General features: G+C 47.5%; 7 protein-coding genes across 7 annotated transcripts in view; 4 read left to right on the top strand and 3 right to left on the bottom strand.

Moving 5' to 3' along the window:
• The window catches only part of CNBE3280 (hypothetical protein), a gene marked incomplete at both ends in the record, with an annotated part of 1,934 nt that extends 319 nt beyond the window's left edge, over positions 1-1,615 (top strand). The window contains 4 exons of the mRNA XM_770174.1: positions 16-669; positions 718-868; positions 922-1,387; positions 1,458-1,615. Of these exons, the coding sequence (XP_775267.1) occupies positions 16-669; positions 718-868; positions 922-1,387; positions 1,458-1,615 (1,429 nt within the window). The remainder of the gene's footprint in view (positions 1-15; positions 670-717; positions 869-921; positions 1,388-1,457) is intronic.
• A 288-nt stretch (positions 1,616-1,903) lies between these two features.
• Positions 1,904-3,090, bottom strand: CNBE3270 (hypothetical protein; the record flags this gene model as incomplete). Its single annotated transcript, XM_770173.1, has 5 exons — positions 1,904-2,457; positions 2,515-2,581; positions 2,679-2,779; positions 2,843-2,903; positions 2,980-3,090. The coding sequence occupies 5 exons, from the start codon at positions 3,088-3,090 to the stop codon at positions 1,904-1,906; spliced, it is 894 nt and encodes a 297-aa protein (XP_775266.1).
• A 207-nt stretch (positions 3,091-3,297) lies between these two features.
• On the top strand, positions 3,298-4,068 carry CNBE3260 (hypothetical protein; the record flags this gene model as incomplete). The annotated part of the gene is made up of 4 exons (XM_770172.1): positions 3,298-3,441; positions 3,508-3,618; positions 3,678-3,815; positions 3,886-4,068. 4 exons carry the CDS (start codon positions 3,298-3,300, stop codon positions 4,066-4,068), a joined length of 576 nt encoding a protein of 191 aa, XP_775265.1.
• A 178-nt stretch (positions 4,069-4,246) lies between these two features.
• Positions 4,247-10,254, bottom strand: CNBE3250 (hypothetical protein; the record flags this gene model as incomplete). Its single annotated transcript, XM_770171.1, has 10 exons — positions 4,247-4,385; positions 4,444-4,532; positions 4,583-5,206; positions 5,259-5,641; positions 5,694-5,862; positions 5,914-6,302; positions 6,353-7,793; positions 7,850-8,778; positions 8,862-9,726; positions 9,805-10,254. 10 exons carry the CDS (start codon positions 10,252-10,254, stop codon positions 4,247-4,249), a joined length of 5,478 nt encoding a protein of 1,825 aa, XP_775264.1.
• A 1,314-nt stretch (positions 10,255-11,568) lies between these two features.
• Positions 11,569-15,695, top strand: CNBE3240 (hypothetical protein; the record flags this gene model as incomplete). Its single annotated transcript, XM_770170.1, has 25 exons — positions 11,569-11,723; positions 11,888-12,070; positions 12,126-12,178; positions 12,228-12,249; positions 12,307-12,425; positions 12,489-12,567; positions 12,622-12,814; positions 12,865-12,939; positions 12,988-13,144; positions 13,186-13,202; positions 13,261-13,409; positions 13,463-13,554; positions 13,620-13,695; positions 13,748-13,901; positions 13,953-14,033; positions 14,086-14,093; positions 14,170-14,284; positions 14,336-14,454; positions 14,509-14,590; positions 14,634-14,759; positions 14,818-14,859; positions 14,922-15,086; positions 15,139-15,234; positions 15,293-15,586; positions 15,642-15,695. The coding sequence occupies 25 exons, from the start codon at positions 11,569-11,571 to the stop codon at positions 15,693-15,695; spliced, it is 2,706 nt and encodes a 901-aa protein (XP_775263.1).
• A 447-nt stretch (positions 15,696-16,142) lies between these two features.
• On the top strand, positions 16,143-19,287 carry CNBE3230 (hypothetical protein; the record flags this gene model as incomplete). The annotated part of the gene is made up of 4 exons (XM_770169.1): positions 16,143-16,994; positions 17,045-17,537; positions 17,594-18,352; positions 18,431-19,287. 4 exons carry the CDS (start codon positions 16,143-16,145, stop codon positions 19,285-19,287), a joined length of 2,961 nt encoding a protein of 986 aa, XP_775262.1.
• A 339-nt stretch (positions 19,288-19,626) lies between these two features.
• Positions 19,627-21,845, bottom strand: CNBE3220 (hypothetical protein; the record flags this gene model as incomplete). Its single annotated transcript, XM_770168.1, has 11 exons — positions 19,627-19,645; positions 19,702-20,265; positions 20,321-20,383; positions 20,451-20,529; positions 20,600-20,722; positions 20,769-20,847; positions 20,904-20,994; positions 21,064-21,539; positions 21,613-21,663; positions 21,707-21,733; positions 21,810-21,845. The coding sequence occupies 11 exons, from the start codon at positions 21,843-21,845 to the stop codon at positions 19,627-19,629; spliced, it is 1,608 nt and encodes a 535-aa protein (XP_775261.1).
• Positions 21,846-22,500: the final 655 nt, after the last annotated feature.

The raw sequence follows: 22,500 nt of genomic DNA, 5'->3' as shown, positions 1-22,500 counted from the left end.
TGACATTTAGTGTAGAAACGACTTTGTGGAAGTTATGGAGATGCTCGACAAACGTTTGAATGACAAAGGGAAGAACTGGCGACACGTTTTCAAGGCGCTCACCCTTCTCGACTACTGCCTCCACGCTGGCTCGGAAAACGTGGTCATCTACTTCAAAGACAATATTTACATCATTAAAACTCTCAAAGAGTTTGTCTATGTGGACGACAATGGAAAGGATGTGGGATCCAATGTTAGACAAAAGGCAAAGGATATCACCAATCTTCTTCAAGACGAGTCGAGACTGAGGGAAGAAAGACGTTCCCGGGGTGCTATGCGAGACAGAATGTTGGGTACCATCGAAGCATCTGGTCTTCGTGGTGACCGTGACTACGGAGAACCTCGTAGCCCAGCTCGACAAAATGAATCTCCACGCCCTGCTCAACAGAACGAATCTCCACGCCCTACAACTCGACCGAACAGGTCTCGTGACGAAGAAGACGATCTTAAAAAGGCCATCGAAGAGTCCAAGCGGATGTCTGAGGATGAAGCTAGGAGAAGAAGTATGTTGACTCAGGAAGAGGACGATCTTCAACGGGCCATCAGATTGTCTGAGGAGGAGGAAGCGAAAAGAAAGCGAGAACAAGAGAGTGCGACTCAGAATGCGTTGTTTGACGATAGCTTGAACTTGTGAGTAAAAGACACTTGTTAAAATAAGCAAAGTTGACACCCCAGTAGACAATCTCAGAATGCCTATACTCAGCAACCGGATCTCTTTGCTCAGCAGACTCAGCAGATGCCGGTGCAGCCTACTAGCGGTTGGCCATTGGTCGATGTTGGATGGGGCCAGCAGCAACAACAGCTACAGCCGCAGTATACGTCTTATAATGCAAGTGCTCTCAAACTACCTCAGAATTCACCATATTGACCCTTTCTTACTAGCCGTTCTACGCTCAGATGCAGGAACAACAAATGCAACAACAGCAACAAGAGGAGTATATGCGTCAGCAAATGGCTCTCCAGGAGCAACAACGCCAGCAGCAAGAGTGGATACAGCAACAGCAATATTTACAGCAGCAACACACTTCTTTGCTAGCTCAGCCTACAGGATATGGATCCAACAATCCATTTGCACCTAGTTTAGGCAGTCAGCAGACTGGACAAATTTCATCGCCTCAGCCGCAGCAGCCATCTTTCCTCCCTGTCCCTAACGTTACCGCACAATCCCAGTCTCCTGCTCCTCAAGCTCAGATGCCAGAGCAACAGCCTCTTGAGCCTCAAGCGACAGCTAGACCGGCTTGGACACCCCAGACTAAAACAAATGACGTCGAGCATGGCCAGTTGGCTTCCTTGTTGGCGCGAGGCAGGGAGGATGGTTTGGATACGTTTGGTAACATGGGCAACCTCCGTAAGTGTACAGTTGATGGCCTTTTTTTCTGGATTGATCCGTGTCGATGGTTGTGCTGATGGCTGTTCAGGTATTCCCGTGGGATCGACGTTTCACAATTCCAATAGAATTGCCATGCAGCAGACGGGTGCAGGTGGTCTCGGGGCGAATAATCCTTTTGGTCAGAAACAAGCGCAGCAGGGTCAGCAGCAAGGACAGAGTAGGGAACAACCATTCTTCTCAATCTAAATACTTGGCTATAACATCTGGTTCCTTTCAACGGCATGTTTTGTTTATGCGATCGGACCACTGGATATATGTTACTGAAAAGGATACCGTAGTTCTTCTCTTTACTTAGTGTTGATGATACCGTGCATTTATGACAATATGATTTTGCTTGGACAGTTCGGACAGTTCGCTGGCAAACAAAAAAGGGTGCAATACATGACAATATGTCTACATCTAGAGTGTGGCAAGGTGTGATAGATACAATAAGGAAGATCAATAGATACGGAAACGCGCCGCCGATTCAACAGCTCAGCTCAAGATGTACGTCCCGACTCGCTTGCAGATGGCTAGCCCAAGGGCGATACAGAATCCCCCAATGAGGTGATCGAGCCATAGCGGGACAGTGCGACAGGGTTCAAGAGTGATTTGTGTGGACGAGGGTGAAGTTTGTACAGCTGACGTGGAGATAACCTCTGGAGAGGCTGACGCCCGTAAATCTGTGGCTTCCGCTTGTGGTTCCGGTTCAGCAGGACGGGACTCTAAATGTTCAGAGTCGAGCCCTCTATCTCCTGCCTCCTCTATGTGCTCAGCTTTAAGAGCACAAGCAGCTGCGTAATCCACTGTGTCTCCACTGTCCATATACTGCTTGACATCTTCATTCCCTCCCTTCCCTCCCTCTTTCTCATCAACGGCAGCCGGATACCTTGGCATGATCTCCTCGTTTTTAATACCACAAGTAGGACATTTCCATTCTGCTGAAAGCCTTGCAAGCCGCTTCCTTTCCTCTTTCGAATGGTCGAGAGCACCGATAGCAGAAAGAGCCTCGCCAGATTGCATCCAAAACGACCGAAGACCTACAATGGCTGGAAGGAAGGTTAAATAACAAGCCCGTATGAACAGATGATAACCATGTGGCCTACCTGTACGAACACCCCATGCTGGTTGCCATGAACCAGCGTGAAAGCTGGTAAGGCCATCGATACAAATCTATTTTCCCGCGTCAGCAACTACTGCGCAGGCGCAGCGGGCACTGCCTTTATCCCCTTTGTCCGTTGACCCGCCACTGTCTGGTGCCATGACCCACCTTTTTGCCAAGCTCAAAGCGCCCGTTGGGAGTCAATAAAATAATATCGGGTGCACTCATGGGATAAGAGGGAGGAAGGACTATGCGAAAATGATAGAGACCTGCGGAGTCAAAGTGATCAGATTAGTCGGGAGAATTATGCAAAGAGTGATAGAAGGACAAACCACCGTCATATTCACTGTCCGGCACTCCACGCATCGTACAATGCCATTCGAATATATCATCCTGGCATATTGGTCAGCCCTACGATCCTTGAAATGGCGCATATTCGATAAGTCATGCGTGCGAAGTGGGGGCGTACCTCCAAGGGGGCGGCGACGAAGCCGTCGTCGTCGACGTCGGCGGCTGCGAGTTCTGCAGCCTCTTGCATGATGCGCTTCACGGCAGTGGAGCGAAGGTTGAGTTTGGGCATGGCTGGACAAGATTGAGGGGAGATAAAATAACGAAGGACGAATGAAATACAATCACGATATCAGATAAAGAAAGCGGCGATCAAGCAGTCGGCCGACCAATTCCGGCTTCCGGCATCAACATCCAAAAGATCCAAATCCACATCTGATCGTGGAGTCATATTATTTCTTCTTTCGCCTTTTGTTCCCGCAAAAAAGAACAAGCCCAGATGTCAGAACATACAAACCTCAAAAGCCTTGCCCCGCTAGGCAACCAACCCGAGCCCTCCGCTAATTCGGCAGGAGTAGGCCCCTCGAAGCCATTTACAGAGGCTCAGGTTGAGGAGTTTCGAGAACAAGATCGTTGGCTGCCGGTAAGTATCCCAATGCTCTCTTGCTCGAAATATCCTGTTTTGCGCGCCTGAACAGCGATGCTATAGATTGCGAACGTGGCGCGAATCATGAAGTCTTCATTACCAACTTCAGCCAAAGTGTCGAAGGAAGCCAAGGAATGTGTCCAAGAATGTGTGTCGGAATTTATCTCTTTTATCGTACGTATCTTCCTCCATTACACTCTCAAGGCAGTAATATAACACATTCATCACTACAGACATCAGAAGCGGCTGAAAAATGTCTGAATGAAAAGAGGAAGACGTTAAACGGGGAGGATATACTTACATCCATGCGCGCGTTGGGGTTCGACAATTATGAGGGTGTTTTGAGAGTGTACCTGGCGAAATATCGCGATGTGAGTGGCTGTAACCTCAGCACAGAGCATGATGAATCGATTGAATTGACCACCCTCCACAACAACACAGTCACATCATTCCATACCAAAACGCAACGCGCAACACGAAGACGACGACGAGGAAGTTCAAGATGGGCGAAAAAAGCGCGGACGGGGGAGGCAACCAGCTGGCGGCACCATTTCGACCAACGGCCATGCAGAGGGGACAAAGTCTAAACGAAAAAGAAGTGATGACGGGAAAGGTGTACGATAGGCCTGCATATTATAGCTATGAATTGCACGGAAGTGCTTCACCAGTAAAAAATAAACTAGACTGAAAAGTGATATAGAAGAGCCCATCATCAGCGCATTGCCAAACATAAACCTCGTATGCTATGAATGCATGCACTGTAATCTTAATAGAAACACACTGCTATAAGCCAAGCTGACTTTTAGAACAGAGCTCGACAAAGAGGACAGCTGCTCGAATGAGACGAATTGAACCATTTGAAGAGACAGCTCGCATGGAATCGATTCTTGCACGTTCGGCATGGCTTGGTGGGAAGCGTCCTGTCCGTAAGGGATATGATACTGACGTGCAAAGTATCAGTAAATAAGATTATTAGTGTTTCGAGTAGAGAAGGCTTACGAATAGCAGATAGCACATTCCACGACGCCCTCAAAATGCAGCGAAACATTTTTCTTAAACATTGTAAGTGCCTCGAGAATCAACCCATTCTATTGGGAATTAGTCTAGGTACTTAACCAATGAAGAAAAAATGACTTGCCCTTGATGTGATAGTTTGCTGTAAACCCATCAACCACCCTCGCCACTTGTTCTCTGGCACCCCCACCCTTCGCAGATCTCTGACATCGACTCCTTTCAGCGGGAACTCTGCCGGTAATCTGATGCCAATTTCCATTGGCTGTTCATCGACCACGTAGCTGGCAATTGCCTCAGCGGACCCAGCTCCTGCTGCGATAGTTGCACCACCACCTTGCGCTATCCGCACATTCAAGCCTTCTTCAGTTAGCTGAGCCATCGCCGACGGTTCCCTTAAAGCAGAGAACTCGTGCGCAATGATTACCGGAGAGTAGTGCCGAGCAGTGAATGAGAGCATGGACATAGATAGCTGGCGATCCTTAAGAGATTCGTAATATGCTCGGACAGAAGATGGAATAGTGACCAGTGCTCGGTAGAATAGATGAGAGGCAAGTGGGGAAAGATCCGGCAAGGACTCCGGGTCAAGGAACTCCGTGAAGAACTCATCTACAGCGTATTGGCTGGCGGGGAAGTTCCAGGCCCCCATTTCAGATACTCCAAGGATGGAGAAGAGCATTGGAACGAGGCCGTCCGTGATCAGCTTGGATGTATTTAGTTGATCCAGGTACGCCCAGCGTAAAGTCCGAGACTGTGGAATGTCATGTCAGTTTCTCATAGAGTCATGTCAGTTGATCGCTTACAGCATCCTCGAAATAATCCAATATAGACATCCAAGCTAATAGTTGTCCCAAGACTAGGGATACACCAAGCTCGCCATGCCAATTTACTTCACTTCCAATTTTAACAACATCCACCAACTCCTTTGCCATCTCAATGGTTCTTTCGGCATGGCCTTCTTGGGCTTGCGCTACAGATGCTTCTACTTCCAAGACCAGTCCAACTGTTTGATGTCTGATAACTTGAGAAATGATTCGATAAGCAGCAGTTTGGATAGCCGAAGATGTCGAAAGGGATATCAGATTACAAAGTGATGTCAAGCTGGCCTCTTTCATGACCTGCTCGGGGACGTCAGGCAGGAGGTCAAGAATAAGATTTTGAATTAATTGTAGAGGGACAGAGTTCGCTAAAAGTTGTCAGTCGATGCGCATATTGAATTTGAATAGAAAAAAAAATACCTGAGCGACATTGCAAGAATAGATCCAAGACAAGTTTCATATGATTCGTTTTACTTGTCCAAGAAGCTCTCAAAGACTTGTTGGTCTGACAGAGATCCCTGATCTGCTGAAGGACGGACAAGCTATGGTAAAGCAAACAGAGCGAAGAGGAGTCGTCCATTCCCGAATTCTGTTAAGTGTCAGTCTCTGAACAGCATGGAAAATGTAGGAAGCTCGTCACCTCTAAGCCGTTTTCAACCAAGTCAAAGATCCCATCCCAGTGTGCGCCACCCACGTCTTGCACGATTGGCGCCACTGACCCTTCGAGCTCCAAGACTCTAAACTCCATATCCTCAGGCAACTTGTCCTCGTCGACATCATCACTTGTGAGCCATCCAGCGACGTGGCGAAGTACAAAGAGGGCTCGCTGCTGAGGGAGAAATACAGAAGTAGAATCGACCTCTGGAGCTGAGGCGTTGAAGATCCTCAACAGATTCAGTGCAGTATGACACTTGGACGGGGGAATGGTTGTAAGAGCCGATGCGAGACGGGTTTGGGCAGTGGCAAAAGCCTGTGTGTCAAGCATGAGAGGTTTGATGGCAGTTATTATGGCGAGACTGAGCTGTGGTGCTGAGCGATTGATCAGTGCCAGATCATCAATGAACGCTAAATAAACTTACATCTGTCAACCAGACTCATGGCATAGTTTAGCCATGCCTCCCCTTCTTGGACACCCGCTCCTATTTGTCTCATGTGCTTGTAAAGCACGTCCCTAAATGACCTGGCATCCACGTCGTTACCATTTGCAGTCACTTCTTTCTGCAGCGCAACCATTAAGCTTTGTAACAAGTCGGAATCATGTGGCACAGATCCAGATTTGAGAGCATGAATGGTGGCATGGTGCCAAGAGGGCTCAACCTCGTCCACATATCCAAGAGCGAAAGAAATGGCCCCTTCTACTTCTCGAACCAGATCAGCTAGGCGGGTGGAAGGTGTCTCTTTCGAAAACAGCCCTCTGGATGCTCCGGGAACAGTTAGAGCATCCTGTGCTAGTCGACTGACAGCTAAAATCATTTGCAATAAAGCAGGTTCATCCTTAACAAGGCTTCTGTCTGCTCGGAGTAGAGCTACCGCCGCCTCGGCGTATCTGGCTGTCTGAGCTCGACCAAGGCTATCAAACTCTGGTTGAATAGAGTCAAGGTCATCGTCACCATGCGGGACAAACGGTATAAGTGGGTCCACGATAGGCAGAGACGGATGGGGAGGTTGGGATGTATGAGGAGCGAGATCCTGAATGATACTGATCACTTCGGGAAGCAACGCCAGGACAAGCGCTTGGAGGGAAGGAGCAGAGTGGGACCCGAGGGTTGTTGCAAGAGCCACGTCGATGAGCACCTCAGGGTCCACCCTGACTTCTACATCACCCATTTCTCCTTTTAAGGCACTGTACACTCTTTGGAGGACCTTTTCCTGGTATTCGACAACCAGTTCACCCAGCTTGGACCATAAACTGAGCAGGCCGCTAGCCTTTGACTCGGCTGAGGCAATGTGACCAGGTAATCTAGGTAAAACGAATAGGACATGATGAACGCTGACCAGACCCGAAATCAAATGCTCCGATTCGATGACTTCCTGAAGATGGTTTGTGGCATAGGCAGCAAAGATCTCGAAGGCCGCCTGCGGAACACCAAGCTCAACGAAATCGGTGGTCAGAAGCTTTTTGGTTGATTCACGAATGACGCTGCAGGTAACAGATAACACCTCATCCAGGGTAGATTTTGATAGGTAGCAAAGGGATTTGAGAGATGCGGTGACCACGGGGATGGCAATAGGTGATCCGCCTGCTAGAGCGTCATGCGTGGCTTCTTTAACAATTTGATCCAGTGAGCCCGATTGTAGAAGTTGGGTATGGTCAAGAATCAACACAGCATTGGCAACTGTGAAGCGCTGCGAAGAGTCTATTTCGGAAGACTGCAGCACGGTAGAAAGAGCTTGTTGGCAAACATGTCGCTCGGCAGACGGCAACTTGGAGCAGAGGCTGTCTAGATAAGCAATGAATAAAGGTGGGTGCAGGATTATGAGTAGCTCGTGAGACGAATCTTTGACTTGGCCCAAAAGTTTCTAAGGATATGTAAGGTTTAGTTTTTCGGCACTGGAACGTGCCGGTGGGTACTTACCTCTATTGTGTCGCTGTGCACCAAATGGTGATGGTTCTTCAGAGCATCTACTAATGTCTCCGCCATGATTGCATGGGAGGGATTGTCGCTCTTTGAAGAGCCCACAAACACTTCAGATAATTTTTCGATCAAATCCTCCATTAATTGATCCACTAGGGCAATCACTTGACTAGCAGCAATCGCGTCGCTTATAGCAGAGAGTATACTCAAGCTTCTCGGTAAAATACTTACCTCCATAGGACCGCTCTCCGGGTTCTCTTGCGGGAAACAAGCATCAGATAGCGTCTGGGTAAGCACGACCCGGATTTGGTCTAAGAGTAGTTGATCAATAGATGCCAGACGGCCAAGAGTGCTGCCAAATGCAGAAGCTTCACTCTCTTCGGTACATCCTCGAGGGACATGCCTTCCACCAGCCCTTCCGCCCATAAGCAGAACGCCCTCTTTCCATGCTCTGTTGCCTAGCTGCTCCTTCACCAACCACATTGCAGCCTCTTTTCCGTCCTCTTCTTTCCATGACTTGCCAATGAGGAATATGGTACACTCCAATATAGCCTGGAAAAACGCTTGGAATGCAGACTTTTGACCTGGCAGACAATGCGTGGAAAGTAAGCGAGAATCCAGGGGGGCCCAAAGATGAGAGAATAACGTCTGGAGCTGAAGGGATGGCCCAACAAGCAGCAATAAGGAGGGCGGAAGGGTGGAGAGAACAACAAGAATTATGGGGTAAGTGATATGAGGAATATAAGGGCAAATAGTGGATGTGAAGTCCAAGAAATCAGAGTAGTATGGTGAAGAAAGCTGAAGGAGAGTGGCCGGATTCGCGCCATCTTCGTCATCGGCGTTTTGAACATTCTCGTCTTCACTGTCGACCTCCTCTTCCCCATCATTGCGCCCATCATTGCGCCCATCACGATGGTCTGCAGCAGACTCTGTGGTAAGTGTCCAGCATTCTGGCCATTCTACAAAATGCTTCGATCAGGCATGGTCGTCCTCATCAGGTTCTAACACTCACTGCGGATAAACTTGGCAATAGCGGACCCTGCAGATTCCCATACCACTGCCTCTTTTTCTCTCCAACAGCTACTCAAGACAGCGTTTGACACCATTTTGAGCATCTCGGGCTCAGCCACAATACTTTCGTAAGAGTTTACAAGCACATCGAGGAGCCCATAACCTGCCTTTCTAACAGGAGGCTGAGCAGTGCCCAAGGACCCAGGTGAATTTACTGTATCAACCTGTTCTGAAGACAAGGAAAGCCATAATGCAGGATGACGTAGCAAAGTGACCAAATCTTCAGGCAAGGATGTCAATCCCACTTGAGGTAGTTGTTGCAGGAGCCATGAAAGACCTATAAGTCCGCCCACTCGATACCTTGTCATCCTTTCTTCAAGAATTTCATGATCCTCCGGAGGTGGTACAGGTGTTTCAGTCTGTCGAGACGGTGGGGCAGAAGATGTTTTTGATTTCCCTTGCTTGTTAGTACCTTTTTTGCCCAAAGGAATAGAAGACACCGGGGTAGCTGCTACAGGTATTGGATGGATGTCCTCGTGTAGGATCGAAGGGTTCAGGGTAGATAGAGTAAGGTACTCGATTAAAGTGGAAAGGTGTTCTTTGAGATCAATGCGAATGTCTGTATCACCGCCAACCTCTTCACCGCTCGCCTTCCAGAGGATAGACGATTCCCATCCCCTGAGCCCTAGTCCACCTGCCCTTCGACCTTCTTCTAAAGCAGCTATCATCCAAGACCCAAGAACATCACGGTTTTGGGTACCAGGTAACAGGCCCAAATTTAGGCTTTCCAAAATTGAAGCCCGAAGGGCAGGCACAGAAAGAAGATCTGTATGAATAAGGAGAGCAATAGCTCTGTGGAAAGGGGACTGTAAAAGACCTGGGAGGTTATGTAGCTAAGTATTAAGTCAGGAGATAACCTGTAAATGGGTGTACAAATCACTTACCCAGACAGGTATAGCTGCTAGAAGTGCAATCTCCTTCACTTCTCGTTCAGTTTCTTCCTCTTCAGTTGGTTTCTCCTTCAGAATGTATTTCACCCAGCCATCCCTAAATTCCTCAAGACCTTTGCGCCTTGTAACAGCGTCCTTCTTTCCTAATCGTCTCAGTACGACGACCAAATCCGCCGGCAAAGTTCTCGCAAGGCCCTGTCCGTCGAGAGGATCCAGAATGGGAGGTGCAGGGGGTTTTGGTGGAGGGATGTATTGCTTCACTTTCGGTATCGCTCTCTTTTGCGCCTTGGAGAGCTTTTTCTCCCCTCGCTGTTTTCTCGAAGGTTGAGGTGTTCCCGACTCTGGTTGATGATCAGAATCGTCATCGTGCTCTCTGTGAGTCTTCTTGGCGGCATGCTTCTTACGAGTCCCCGCTGAAGCCGAGGATTTGTTTGCTTTGGGCATATTCGTGCTGATAGTTCGGCGGGGCGGCTGATTATTGATGACCAAGCAATAATAAGCTTGGGATCAATGGATGACTATTACTAGCTAATAACAGCAACGACGTAATCGAACGGATGTATCATGAATACCGTTTGTGGTTATAATCATTCATTACTTTTCAACTCAGCTCCGTCATTGACTTGAGAAGAAGTCGTGACGTAATTCATGTCGTTCCGGATCCGAATGAGTTTCAAAAAGTAAAAAACCATAGCACCAAATAAATGTAGGAGAGAGAGAATAAAAAAGTGAAGAGGGGGGAACCCTGACATCAGAAGGCGGTAGTGCGGTGCCAGCGACATCGTGCGTTACATTCAGCAAGCTGAAGAGGCAACGCGGGCGCAGAAAAACTTCGCGAGAAGTAAACCCCGTAGGGTTGTAACGCTTCTCACAGCGTTAAGAACAGATACTACACATGATCTTAGCCAAAAGAGGCCAGAGAGGATACTATCTTAGGTATCTACTGAAACCGCGATTTCCACTTTGGCGGATTTATGTTTAGGCAGAGGAGGAGGCGCCTTGAGATCCGTGGAGGGCGCCGCGGCGAAATGGCTTCATTTTTCATTAAATTAGGGCCTTCGTTCCTTTCGACCGCTCTCGACTTTCTTTCCTTTTATTTTAGCGTCTGATGCTGTGTCTCGTCTCCTTCTCGATTCCTGAAAAGCATGGTGGTCAGTCATCGGTCGTGTACTACTAGCCTCATGTCCTCAAGCTCTGTGGCACCCCTACGTTACCCCATGCCGCCTGCCGTCTGCTATGGCCGTCGCTCGTTCATTACTACTACTAGTTGTGCTGTTCGCTAGCGTTTCTTTCCAGACTTTTACAACAACACAGCATATATATTCGCGACACCTGCCGAGGAACAGCCTTATCTGTCTCTCTCTCACCGTGCAGAGTTGATCGCCAGTAACCAGCACGTACGCTTATAATGCCACTACTTGATATCTAAGATAACTTCGCACGCTCAGTTGCCGGTACCTACTAGGAAAACTTGATGGATGCAAGAATGTTGCCCTGGGCTGGCAGTCTGGAAGGTCCTTTAGATACAGGTACCGCCGCATGTGTGTTTTTCCATACTTGATCAACACATCTCACATCCCCTGCTACCATCGGTGTGGTGACCGGCTGCGCATTTTTCAGGATTCCATGGATTTCTGACATCTATATAAAGTTTCCCGTTTATTTTACTATCTATGCTCAACCACATCAAGGCCTAAAGGCTGATATCATACCCGCCTTTCCAGGAATTATTGACTATTGCAGACTAGTACAATTGCCATGACCCGCCATCATGATCCCTTTACCAATTCAGCCAGAGTAGATTCATCCTTCACTCCATCAGTCAACCCTAATACACCTTACCCACAGTCGGACCAGTATCAGTCCTACTATCCACCTCAACTAACCCATTATCAAGGACAGCAGGGCTATCAGTACGATCATACAGGAGACGTAGGATACGGCGGTCGTAGTCGGCGACATGGATCGTGGGCCGCCGTCAATAACGAAGACAATGAAGAGCTAACGCCGTTGACAACTGGGTCAGTCGGCGGCAGAGGGTAATTCATGATGTACTAAAGCTGACCCACCCCATCAGGCCTGCTTCCTCATCAACATTCCTTACGACCGACCCATACTTGAGTGGCGGACCCGACCTTCCCCTCGCATCTTCTGCCTCAATTTCCAGCGCAGGAGCCGATTTCTTGACAAGGCAGACTGCTCCTCGTCGCGGCGCAACCACTAAAAGGATCAAATTAACGAATGGCAATTTCATTGCCGAGTAGGTTTTTCATGCTCGACGTGTCTTTTTCAATGCAAGATTGACTTTTGGATAGCTACGCTGTGCCAGGACCTGTTTCCAGCTCTGTAGAAGCCAAATGGCTCATTGGTAAGCTGCGACGGTTTACCATATGTATTTATCTAATTTATCCTTTTAGACAAGGCGTCGAACGAGTTCTCGTAAGTCATGAGTTCAGTGGCCAAATATTTCTATCGTGGCCGATGATATTGTTTCAGGCATATGCGATACACGGCTGCGACATGCGATCCCGATGATTTCACTCCTGAGAATGGGTGGAAGCTAAAAACAACTTCCTACAACCGAGAAACTGAACTTCTCATTGCTATCACGAGCTGTGCGTTTCCTTACAATCATTGATTAGATTGCCAAACCATGGGCTAAGCGCTTTGTGTATCAGACAATGAGGATAAAATATTATATGCCAGGACTCTGCATAATGTCATGCTTAATATTCGTGACATCTGCAATACCAAAGCGTAAGTTGGGTAATCTAGAGTTTTCTAGCGGTTATTGACACATCAACTCTTAAGATCTAAATTCTGGCGCCGCTCAGCCGAAGAAGGCCGTCCAGGCTGGCAGAAAATTGTGGTTGCTCTGGTGGCTGATGGTTTAGATCCAATGGATAAACAAGTGTTAGACGTACTGCAGACTATCGGTGTATTCCAAGACGGTATCCTCAAGAAAGAAGTTGATGGGAAAAAGACAGCAGCTCATATATTCGAAGTGAGTCTCATCTCTCCGGCTATGTCTTTCAGTATACTCAGATCGGTAAGCAGTATACAACTCAGCTATCTATAGATGCCACCCCTCAGTTAGTCCAGCCGCATCCTGGAGAACCCAATAATCTTGTAAAAACATTTAGTTTCCGGTCAAAACCTCGCTAAATTTCTGCATAGGTACCAGTGCAAATAATCTTTGTTTTGAAACAAGAGAACTCAAAGAAAATTAACTCCCATCGCTGGCTGTTCAATGCTCTAGGGAGGCAACTTCAGCCAGAGATTTGTGTGCTGCTGGACGCGGGAACAAAGCCCGGCCATAAGGCAATCTATCATCGTGAGTGACCTTTTATTAACGATGGTGACTGACATAAGTAGTATGGGAAGCGTTTTACGTGGGTGGTAACTAGATGATAATATGCGAGCATACTTTTGACCAGGGACAATGAGCAGAATAATCGAAACCTAGGCGGTGCTTGTGGAGAAATCCATGCTATGATCAAGAAAGGAGTCAAGCTTTTCAATCCTTTGGTGGCAGCTCAAAATTTCGAATATAAGATGTCAAACATCTTGGATAAGCCACTGGAAAGCAGCTTCGGATAGTGAGTACCGTAAACGTGACTGTTGAAGAAATTCTGACGGCAATGGACAATAGCGTGAGCGTTCTACCAGGCGCTTTCAGTGCCTACCGTTATAAAGCAATCCAAGGCCGCCCTTTAACCCAGTACTTCCATGGTGATGCAACTTGTGAGTAGCTATGTTTTATCATGTTAGCGCAGCCAACGACAGATTGACGCTTGAATTGTTAATAGTGGCGGCGAGGCTGGGCAAGAAAGGAATATATGGCATGGGCATTTTTACTAAAAACATGTTCTTGGCAGAAGACCGGTATGTCAATGCTCTCAATCAATGTACTTGAACTTAAGCCGCGCTCTTGCAGTATCCTTTGTTTTGAGCTTGTCGCGAAGAAAGGTGAAAAATGGGTTCTACAATACGTCAAACCTAGCAAGGCGGAAACGGACGTCCCGGAGCAAGCAGCTGAACTTATTAGCCAGAGAAGAAGATGGTTGAATGGCTCTTTTGCCGCCTCAGTCGTAAGCACATGCGACCACTTTCTACCTTGCGAAGCTTACAAAGCGCCTCAGTATTCTGTTTTCCATTTTTTTAGACTATATCGAAGTGGTCATGGCCCTATCAGGATGCTTTTTTTACATATACAGGCAATTGTGAGTCGAATCTCTTACTACCTAATATGATTCTGACCTTAACTACTTCTAGTATAATGTGTACGTCTATCTGCATGAGGATATCTAAACTTTAATGGTATTAACCGGTTGACCTTTTATTCTTCTTTCAATTCAGCTTCAGTCTCATTTTCTCCTGGTTCGCTCTCGCCAATCTTTGGCTCACATTCTCAATTATCATCGAATTGCTTCCTGAGAGTGCCAATATCAATTTATTCGGTACGGCTGACGTTGTAAGTGTTCTGCATAAACAGGACTGTCACTCTCTAACAATGTTAATTTAGACCCACTGGATCAATCTTGTGTTCACATGGGTATATTTGGCCTTTTTAATGTTGCAACTCGTCCTGGCTTTGGGCAACCGACCCAAAGGAGAGAAAGGGCTATACATTCTCACTCTTTGGTAAGAGCACTCTTGGTTGTTTCCAGAGGTGGAGAAACTAATATGCATTGTCAGGGTTTACGCCTTCTTATCTCTCTATCTGATCATTTGCTCTATCATCTTATCTGTCGTTGCCTTCAAAGTATGTTATCATCTAGTCTATAAATGGAGGAGTTGTTGATGTGATGGAGGGGGTGCAGGGGGCCTTGAGAGACGGAGGAAGTATAGATGCTAAGCTCGGTAATCTTTTCAATTCCACGAACGGGGTCTTGGTGGCAGCCATCATGTCCACTATTGGTATCTACCTCATTGCATCATTCCTTTATGTAAGTCTTATCACATATTCTCCTATTTAATTGAGTATTCAGTCTGACTAGAATGTAGAGGGACCCCTGGCACATGTTTAGTTCTTTCCCGCAATATATGGTACGTGGTAGATGCTGGGTATCTTCTTTTGCTAATGTGTTTTACTCAACTGTGCCATACAGCTTCTTGCTCCTTCATTTACCAACATCCTGAATGTCTATGCGTTTTGCAACCTGCATGATGTTTCTTGGGGTACCAAGGGCTCAGACAGAGCAGAGGCTTTACCAGCGATCTCGTCAAGCAAGGAGAAGGATGGAGAAACGGCCGTAGTAGAGGAACAACAAAGAGTGAATATGAACACCAAGAATTGGCGTAACTGATTGCTGATGGGTTTGATAGAGTCAAGGAGAACTGGATGAGTCATTTAAGCAAGTTGTACAACGTGCAGTTGCACCATACAAGCCTGAAGAAGCCGATGAGAAACCCAACCTTGATGTAAGTACTCATATCCCTGACAAATAATTCCGATTCTGACCAGAAACTACATCGTTAGGATCAAAATCGAACTTTCAGAACCCGCCTTGTAGTGGTGTGGTTGCTTTCTAACGCTGCACTTGCTATCTCCATACAAACCCTCAATGGTCTCGATACAACTAAGCAGCTCGTAGAAGCTTGCCTCCCCAGCTCATACAATCCTGACAACGGAACAGTAATTGTGTCCACCAATGGTACCTGTATTACTCAGGCTCTGGAGCATGATGGCGACAAATTACAAGACAAGCAGCAAATTTACTTTCAAGCGATTTTATGGGCGACATTCGCGCTGTCAATGGTCAGGTTCATCGGAGTACGTTTCTCAAGGATCTAGAGGCTTATGGAGGTTGGCTGACCTCTGAATTCAGTGTGTGTTTTACTGGGCTATGAGACAAATGGGTAGATGCTGGAGACGTAACTGAGCGGGATGTAAAGTCAAGATATCCATCCTTATTTTCGCACGCGACTTCGCCTGAATGAAATCCATTGATCGAGTGAAGAAGTGATTTCATTTAACTGTAGATATGACTGATAGCGACGTCCATTAGGAGAGCATGGATGGTTATGCATGATTATGCGTGGGGACGTCTGGACATGAATTATTCCATTAGTAGCGTAGTAGTCAACCAACAAAATTCATGATTGACGAAAATAATCAGACGCGAGGTTTTATAATTATTTATTTGATGTAGTCTAATTAGCGCGGCGGTTTGATTTGAGTGCTAGGACGTAAACACCACGAAAGGCGAGCGTGACTTCTTTGCATTGTTGTTTCCTTGTCCACTATTACTCTTACTTTCACACATATCGATCGCCCTCCGTCCATCTTTCTCCCCCATCCATGGGCACAAAAGCCCCCGGCCCTGACAATGTTCTCTCCTGCAACCCCCATAGCAGGCCCTTCAAATCCGTCCCATCTCCGCCCTTCCTTTTCTTCTCCTGCATTCCGCCGTGGGGGTTCAATCTTTCCTTACGAGTATGGAGCTAGTAATCAACCATTTTCTCCTCATTATTCTGCTCCATTCACTACCACAGGGGTAAGGATCAGGTCAGGTTCCGTTTTCAGTCGAGAGCAGTGGAAAAAAGAGGAGCTAGCTCGCCGACGACAAGAATCAAGAGACAAGCTCAAATCAAGCTGGGATTTATTGTTTGAGAAATATCGGGATGTCGAGGATGATGACGAGATTGACCTGGCAACAGGAACAATAGTGAAGGATAGGGGCAAGCTGAGAGCTCTGCAACAACCCATGTGGTTTGGACAAAAGGAAGGTGATGATGGAGAATCGACGGGAGGAGGAGGTCATGACTTCGAGTCGGACGAGGATGAGTTGGGAGACTGGGATGAGAAGGCAGGTCTGGACCCTCAACTTCCGGAATGGGAAGAAGTGGAAGGATTCCATCAAGCTTGGACGGAGGAGGATGATGCAGACTTCAGAGAATTCATGCGTGCGGAACAACGGCGAAAATCGACCTTTGGATCGGATAACGAGGACGAAGATTCTCTGTCTGAACACGACTCGAAGAAACCTGCAGGCTTTGAAGAATATTTAGATGTATCTCCAAGATCGCGGGGCACTCAGATTCTTCCTCTTCCCACCTTAGATGACCTTTTCGCGTCGGACAACAAGGCCTCTTCGGAGGATGAGTTAGAAGCCATCAGCGATAGTGATGCGGAGGAGAAAGGTGTTCGAGATAATTTATCAGCTTTATCAAGCTTGCATGTGCGTGTGTTCGTAAAGACACCATGTTTCCGCAAACTGACTTCCTATAGGGCACCCCTATCGTATCACGGCGACCGAAACGACGCACCATCATCGAAGTGGTGATCCCACCTCGCCCTCGATCCAAGTCAACCGGTGGCATGGAGGAAAAATCTTCTGAGCACCATCTCTTGGATTGCGTTCCCAAGTCTATTTCGACTCCTACTCTTGCAGATCTTTTCACCCCACCTCCGGCTCAGATGCGTCGTTCACTAAGTGGTTCTTCAGCGACAAGTGGCTCTTCAGCATTATCCAAGAGCAAAGGAAAAAAGCGCATGCCCGGCGAACGACCAATGGAGGATACATCATCTGGAAATCATTCGATTATTCAACTCAGGGAACCGTCAAACTCAACAGAGACTATCAAAAGGTGTGATGAAAAGCTCTTCAGATGTGACAGCTGTCGTGTCGCTGGTGGTACTAGAAAGTGTCAAGCTCCTTTCTGTCCAGGAAGGACTGACGGCTGCATTGTTGAGGATTCATCAGGGTCATTCGAGCAGTTTGGTATGTCTATCTTATGAAGTTCAAAAAATGACACAACTGATCATTCTGTGGGTTAGCACGAAAATCGGCGACGCGTAGTCGACCGTCAGGCAAGTCTTTTGCCGCTGATACTCGGTTGGTCGAGGGGGCCGGGCCAACCAAACAGAGGACATGTAGACTTTGCCGAGAAGCAGGTGGGGAGAGAGCGAAGACGGCAGGAGTATGTCTGGGAAGACATTCATACAGGCGGTGCAACTGGAGAAAGCGGGCAATCCATTCTTCGACTGCGAACACACATACAGTGACACCTGTCGATGTCGCGAAGGGGGAGAGCAACCCCTCACAGGTTAATATGTCAACTGACACACCCCAGCTGAGAACAAAACATTCGCCTCTTCTCAACATGAAGGTTCCGTCCTTGAGATCATCATCTGCGATTAGAAAACATAGGCGCCGTGTCATCGAATCCGTCAGTGATGATGACGACCCCCGCTTTACGACAGATACCGCATTACCGCTCCGTGAGCCTTCTAGCAACTTCATCCGCAAGCCCCAAGAAACGGCACCGCTCCCGTCACCCCCTCCGACGTCGTCTGTCGCGCCTTCATCCCCACCCATTGCCTCCCTTCATAAGCCGTCAAGATCCCCGCTGTTGTCACTTCCACCTTCTTCACCTCCTCGTCCCGATATCTTTTCCCCTGTCCCCAGTCAAGCTGCACGTCCTACTCCTTCGCCATCTGTTTCATTAACACATCCGATATCAAGCAATTATGTCACAGACGCCTACAAGCAGACCGGGGTTATGTATCACCCAACTCCGCCCCCGTCTACTGACGGTATGCGAAGTGCATCTTTGTCCAGCGACAATGTTGCTACCTCGCTTCCTCATAAGAGTGCTCTACGACGTCCATCAGACACCCTTGGGCTTCAGTCCTCCTCGTCTAGCATTAAACGCACGCGTTTTTCCCTCATTCGTTCTCCCATGCGTCACCCATCTTCTGATGAAGAGGGTAGTGAAGACGAACTGGATTTACTGTCAAATCTTGATTCATCATCTATCATAGCCTGTTCATCGTCTCCGAAACACAGTTCTAGCCCTATTAGGACTGAGTGGAGCGTGAGGGCCGCAGATGTCGGAATCAAACTAGGGCCGGAGCATACAGGCCGACTGCCGTCAGATATGGTAAAAACGCTTGTGCCATCAATGGGCTTGTTTAGGCCGACTTTAGGCTCATCATCTCAAGCAAGCTCCAAATATACGCTTCCCACTCCTCCATCGAGCTATAGGCCTTCTCAGCCTCGTCCAGTATCCGACCCACAAAATCCATCGTCTGGCAGTGGTGGTAACCCACAGGCACGGCTCATGCTCCCTCCCCCGCTTCCTGCCAAACGTTCGACCCATCCAAATTCACTGTCTACTCCTAAAGAACTCAAGAATTCAACTAGCACATTTTCAACATCCTCACCTGCTCCTTCACATATTAGATTAACTTCTTTGCCGGCTGTAGTCGTTCGCGCTCGAGCAAGGTCGCGAAGTCTTTCAATGGCGCCGCCCTGTGCCTTGCGAACACCAAAGGCACAGCGGTCTATAATGTCACCTGGCTCTAAGGTTCCAAAGACGGCACCTACCAGGAAGGGTAAAGTTTTGATGGATTTACAAAGGGTAGCAAAGGAAATTGGTGACGAGGCTGGGCTCGAGTGGGGTCTTGATGAAGAAACTGACGATGGCGGGAGAATGTGGAGGGAGGGCAGTGTTGCTGCATATAAATGACCGGCCAGTGACTTTGGACGCATAGGCAGAAGATGGAGCGATGAGTATGAAAAAAAGCTCTTCTGAAGAGCTAGCTGGATTTGAGTATAGTGTAATAATAATAATAATGTTGTCATACATGGTTGTATAAAAGTACTACTCTGGGACTCGTCGGGCGGTCAAATTAACTCAGGGATCCTGATACCCACCTATTATATGCGAACTACGAAACCGCAATGATATCGCAGCATGCATGGAAAGAGTTTCAAGTGTTCCATTTACAAGTACAACTTCATGACTATTCGTTTCTATTCGCTTTTAATGCTAATGGATTTAATGAGTTTCACTCTCGGATGCATACTAATCAAGATCCGGATGACTGGATGTGTCAAGTTAGTCGTCCATTTTGAAGCATATGATGAAACCGAGGCTTACTAAACAGTATCGTCCTCCTCCCGCTCCCTTCTCAACCTCTGCCATCGTTCATTGAAATCTCTGTTGACTCTATCCGCCAATCTATCTCTCGATGCCACCTGCTGCTCTTGTTCAGCAATCCTTCCTGCCTCCCCATTGGTAGCGTCATCTCCGTGAGTCTCACCCGACGAATGCTCAGGATAAACACGGACAAGAGAATCATTAGATGATCCTTCGGATGCTACTTCATCACACTGTTGAACTTGCTCCCGTCGTGTAGCACCATGAATAGTAGGTGAATGACGAGAAGACGCATCTGCAGATATTGTAGATTCGCTTACTACGTTCACGGATGAATGAGGGTCCTGTGAAGCATTACTTCCATGCCCTCCTCCAGCGGCGGCCCTGGGGGTTGGAGGTTGAGATTCAGAGCCGCCGAAGAGATTCCTGAAGAAATTTGACACAGCAGCAGGTATAGTAGGAGTAGCAGGTCTTTCTTCTTCGGCATTGCGGGTATGCTCGGTCCCAACATTGGTTGTTCTTTGGTTATTCGGTTGTTCATCCTCACTGACAAGGGAAAATCGACTATAATGGGCAAGTTAATAGGCCACCAATAAATCCGACGGAGGGATGAACGCACCAGACAGGACATGTGCCATTTTGCCGAAGCCAAGGCACTAGGCAATCCGGATGATAGATATGTCTTCAAACACATTTATGAGTTGGAAAAGAGTTAATGACGTAGAGTACATGAGAGTCGCTCAACTTACCCACATGGGATGAGCATCACTTCATTACCAATCTCGAAATCATCTTTACACACAGGGCAGTCTCTGAATTGGCTTTTTGCTATTAAGGATTGGATGTTTGATGATCGGATCAGTATGCAGCGAAAGTTACTTGATTGGACCCAACCTACCCAAAGAACCAGAGTCAAACGTGAACCTTGGTAAGCCTTCGATGACAGTCTCATTGGCGGGTACAGGCCCCTGGGGCCCGGCGGCCTCCATGAAAGTCTCCTGCAATATTCTCATGAAGTCCGCTGACAAACCACATTAGAAATGTTTTTGCATCCTGAAAACACACACCGTCTGAAGTCGCGAAGTCTCCTAGATTGCCCATATTAGGGGGAGGATTACCATCAAGGAGTGCCGCAATGAGTTGAAGCTAGTAGCAAACATGAATGTCAGGGCTATTTCTTCAAGGACATGAAGATTCCATACGGCTTCATTGGCGCCCAACGGTAATGGCATGTCCCCATTAATGTCACGGTTGCCATCCCCCGGAGGCCGGAATCTAGCATCAAATGGATCCCTAAAGACGTCGTTAACTACAATAATGCAACCTCCAAGCCCTAAATAGCATTGATTGACAAAACCTTACGCTCTAAACGGATCCGGGTCGTTAAACAGATTGCCTGACGGCGATGTGGGGTCATTATTCATTCTATACCCTTGGCGCCCCAAATTTGAGCCAAAGCTTCCAATTGTTACACTTCCACGAGCGTTTCCGAAATTAAAAGCGTAGGTTCGCATTCCCGGACGATCTGTATTCTGGGATTGACCATTTCTTTGCGAAGCAGAGGGTTCCCCGTGAAAGGATGGAGGTGGTCGCCGAGGTGTTTCTTCGCTTCCTTGCCGAGAGCCGGTTCCGAGCATACTGAAGAGGCTGGATAGGAAATTCCCAGTATTATTGGTGTCTCTTTGACGAGCTGGTGACGATGATCCTTCAGACTGAGGAGGAGGTGGAAAGTTGGACAAGAAATGCGGATCAAAGCGAGACGGTGTTTGTTGACCAGGTCGAGTGGGTGGTGGAGGAGGCAGTTCATAGTCAGGATCAGGGTTGACTTCAGGATCGAGCTTTTGAACAGAGGCGAGACGTTTATAAGTTATTAAGTCCATTGTCCAGTGGGTGGACATAGCGATAACATACAATTTCAATGAATTCCCCGTTACATGATGCACAATGGGGCGTCCCGTCAACCTACACATTCCGTTAGGACGTCCAACGGAAGGCGAAAACGCACTGTGACTGGTCGCATTTGTGCACCACACTACATAAGTCAGATAAGTCGGGATATTTGTCAGCGTTTTAGAATGAGCAGTGGAGTAAGTGATGGTGTTTCTAACCTCATGGCACAGCCAAAACGGAGCGGGGTCAGGCATTATTGCGAAGATAAAACGAGGTGTATTGTGGGGAGACAGGAGTAGTATTAGAGACTGGAACGTCAGTTGATTTGGTATGTCTGCTGCGTGAAGGCGGCGAGTCATCCGGGATGATGCGCTAATAATGATACGAGCACATAAAACCTTGACGTCATCACTTCATATTTCTCGCGCCTTTCTAGCATTTACAAAAAGACTCAATGAAAATTAGGCTTGTCAAACTTCACTCACGTGTCAACATACTGGTTAATAAGATCTAGGGTTGCTGCTGGAATTTGGGGGGTCTGCAGCCGTCTGACAAGTGTGATCGGATAATTAAATGTATTACCGCTTACCGGGGTGAAAAGGGTTTAACAGCAGGTAAGCGGATAGCGGGTAACGGATAAAGCAGGAAGTCTTCGCTCATGCAGTAAATTGGCCGAGCGCCAAATTTGCAGAATCGCGGACTTAATTGGTTTTTTAATTATTTATTTAGTGTTATCGCCTATAGTTACCAATTAAATATCTATCGAAATGAAATTTATTGAAACGATCGAGGCTTCTTCGTCTTCTACGATTCCATTTCCCACTTTATCAGGTATCCGCTGGGTCTTCCGTTCAATCCCATGTTCTGCATGCGCCATGTATGGAATTATGCAATATATACACCTCTGTT

The sequence above is a fragment of the Cryptococcus neoformans genome, chromosome 5 (genome assembly GCF_000149385.1).
Source record: "Cryptococcus neoformans var. neoformans B-3501A chromosome 5, whole genome shotgun sequence".
Lineage (NCBI taxonomy): Eukaryota > Fungi > Basidiomycota > Tremellomycetes > Tremellales > Cryptococcaceae > Cryptococcus > Cryptococcus deneoformans.
Note: the sequence above shows the minus strand (reverse complement) of the source record. Positions and strands in the feature narration are given on the sequence as shown.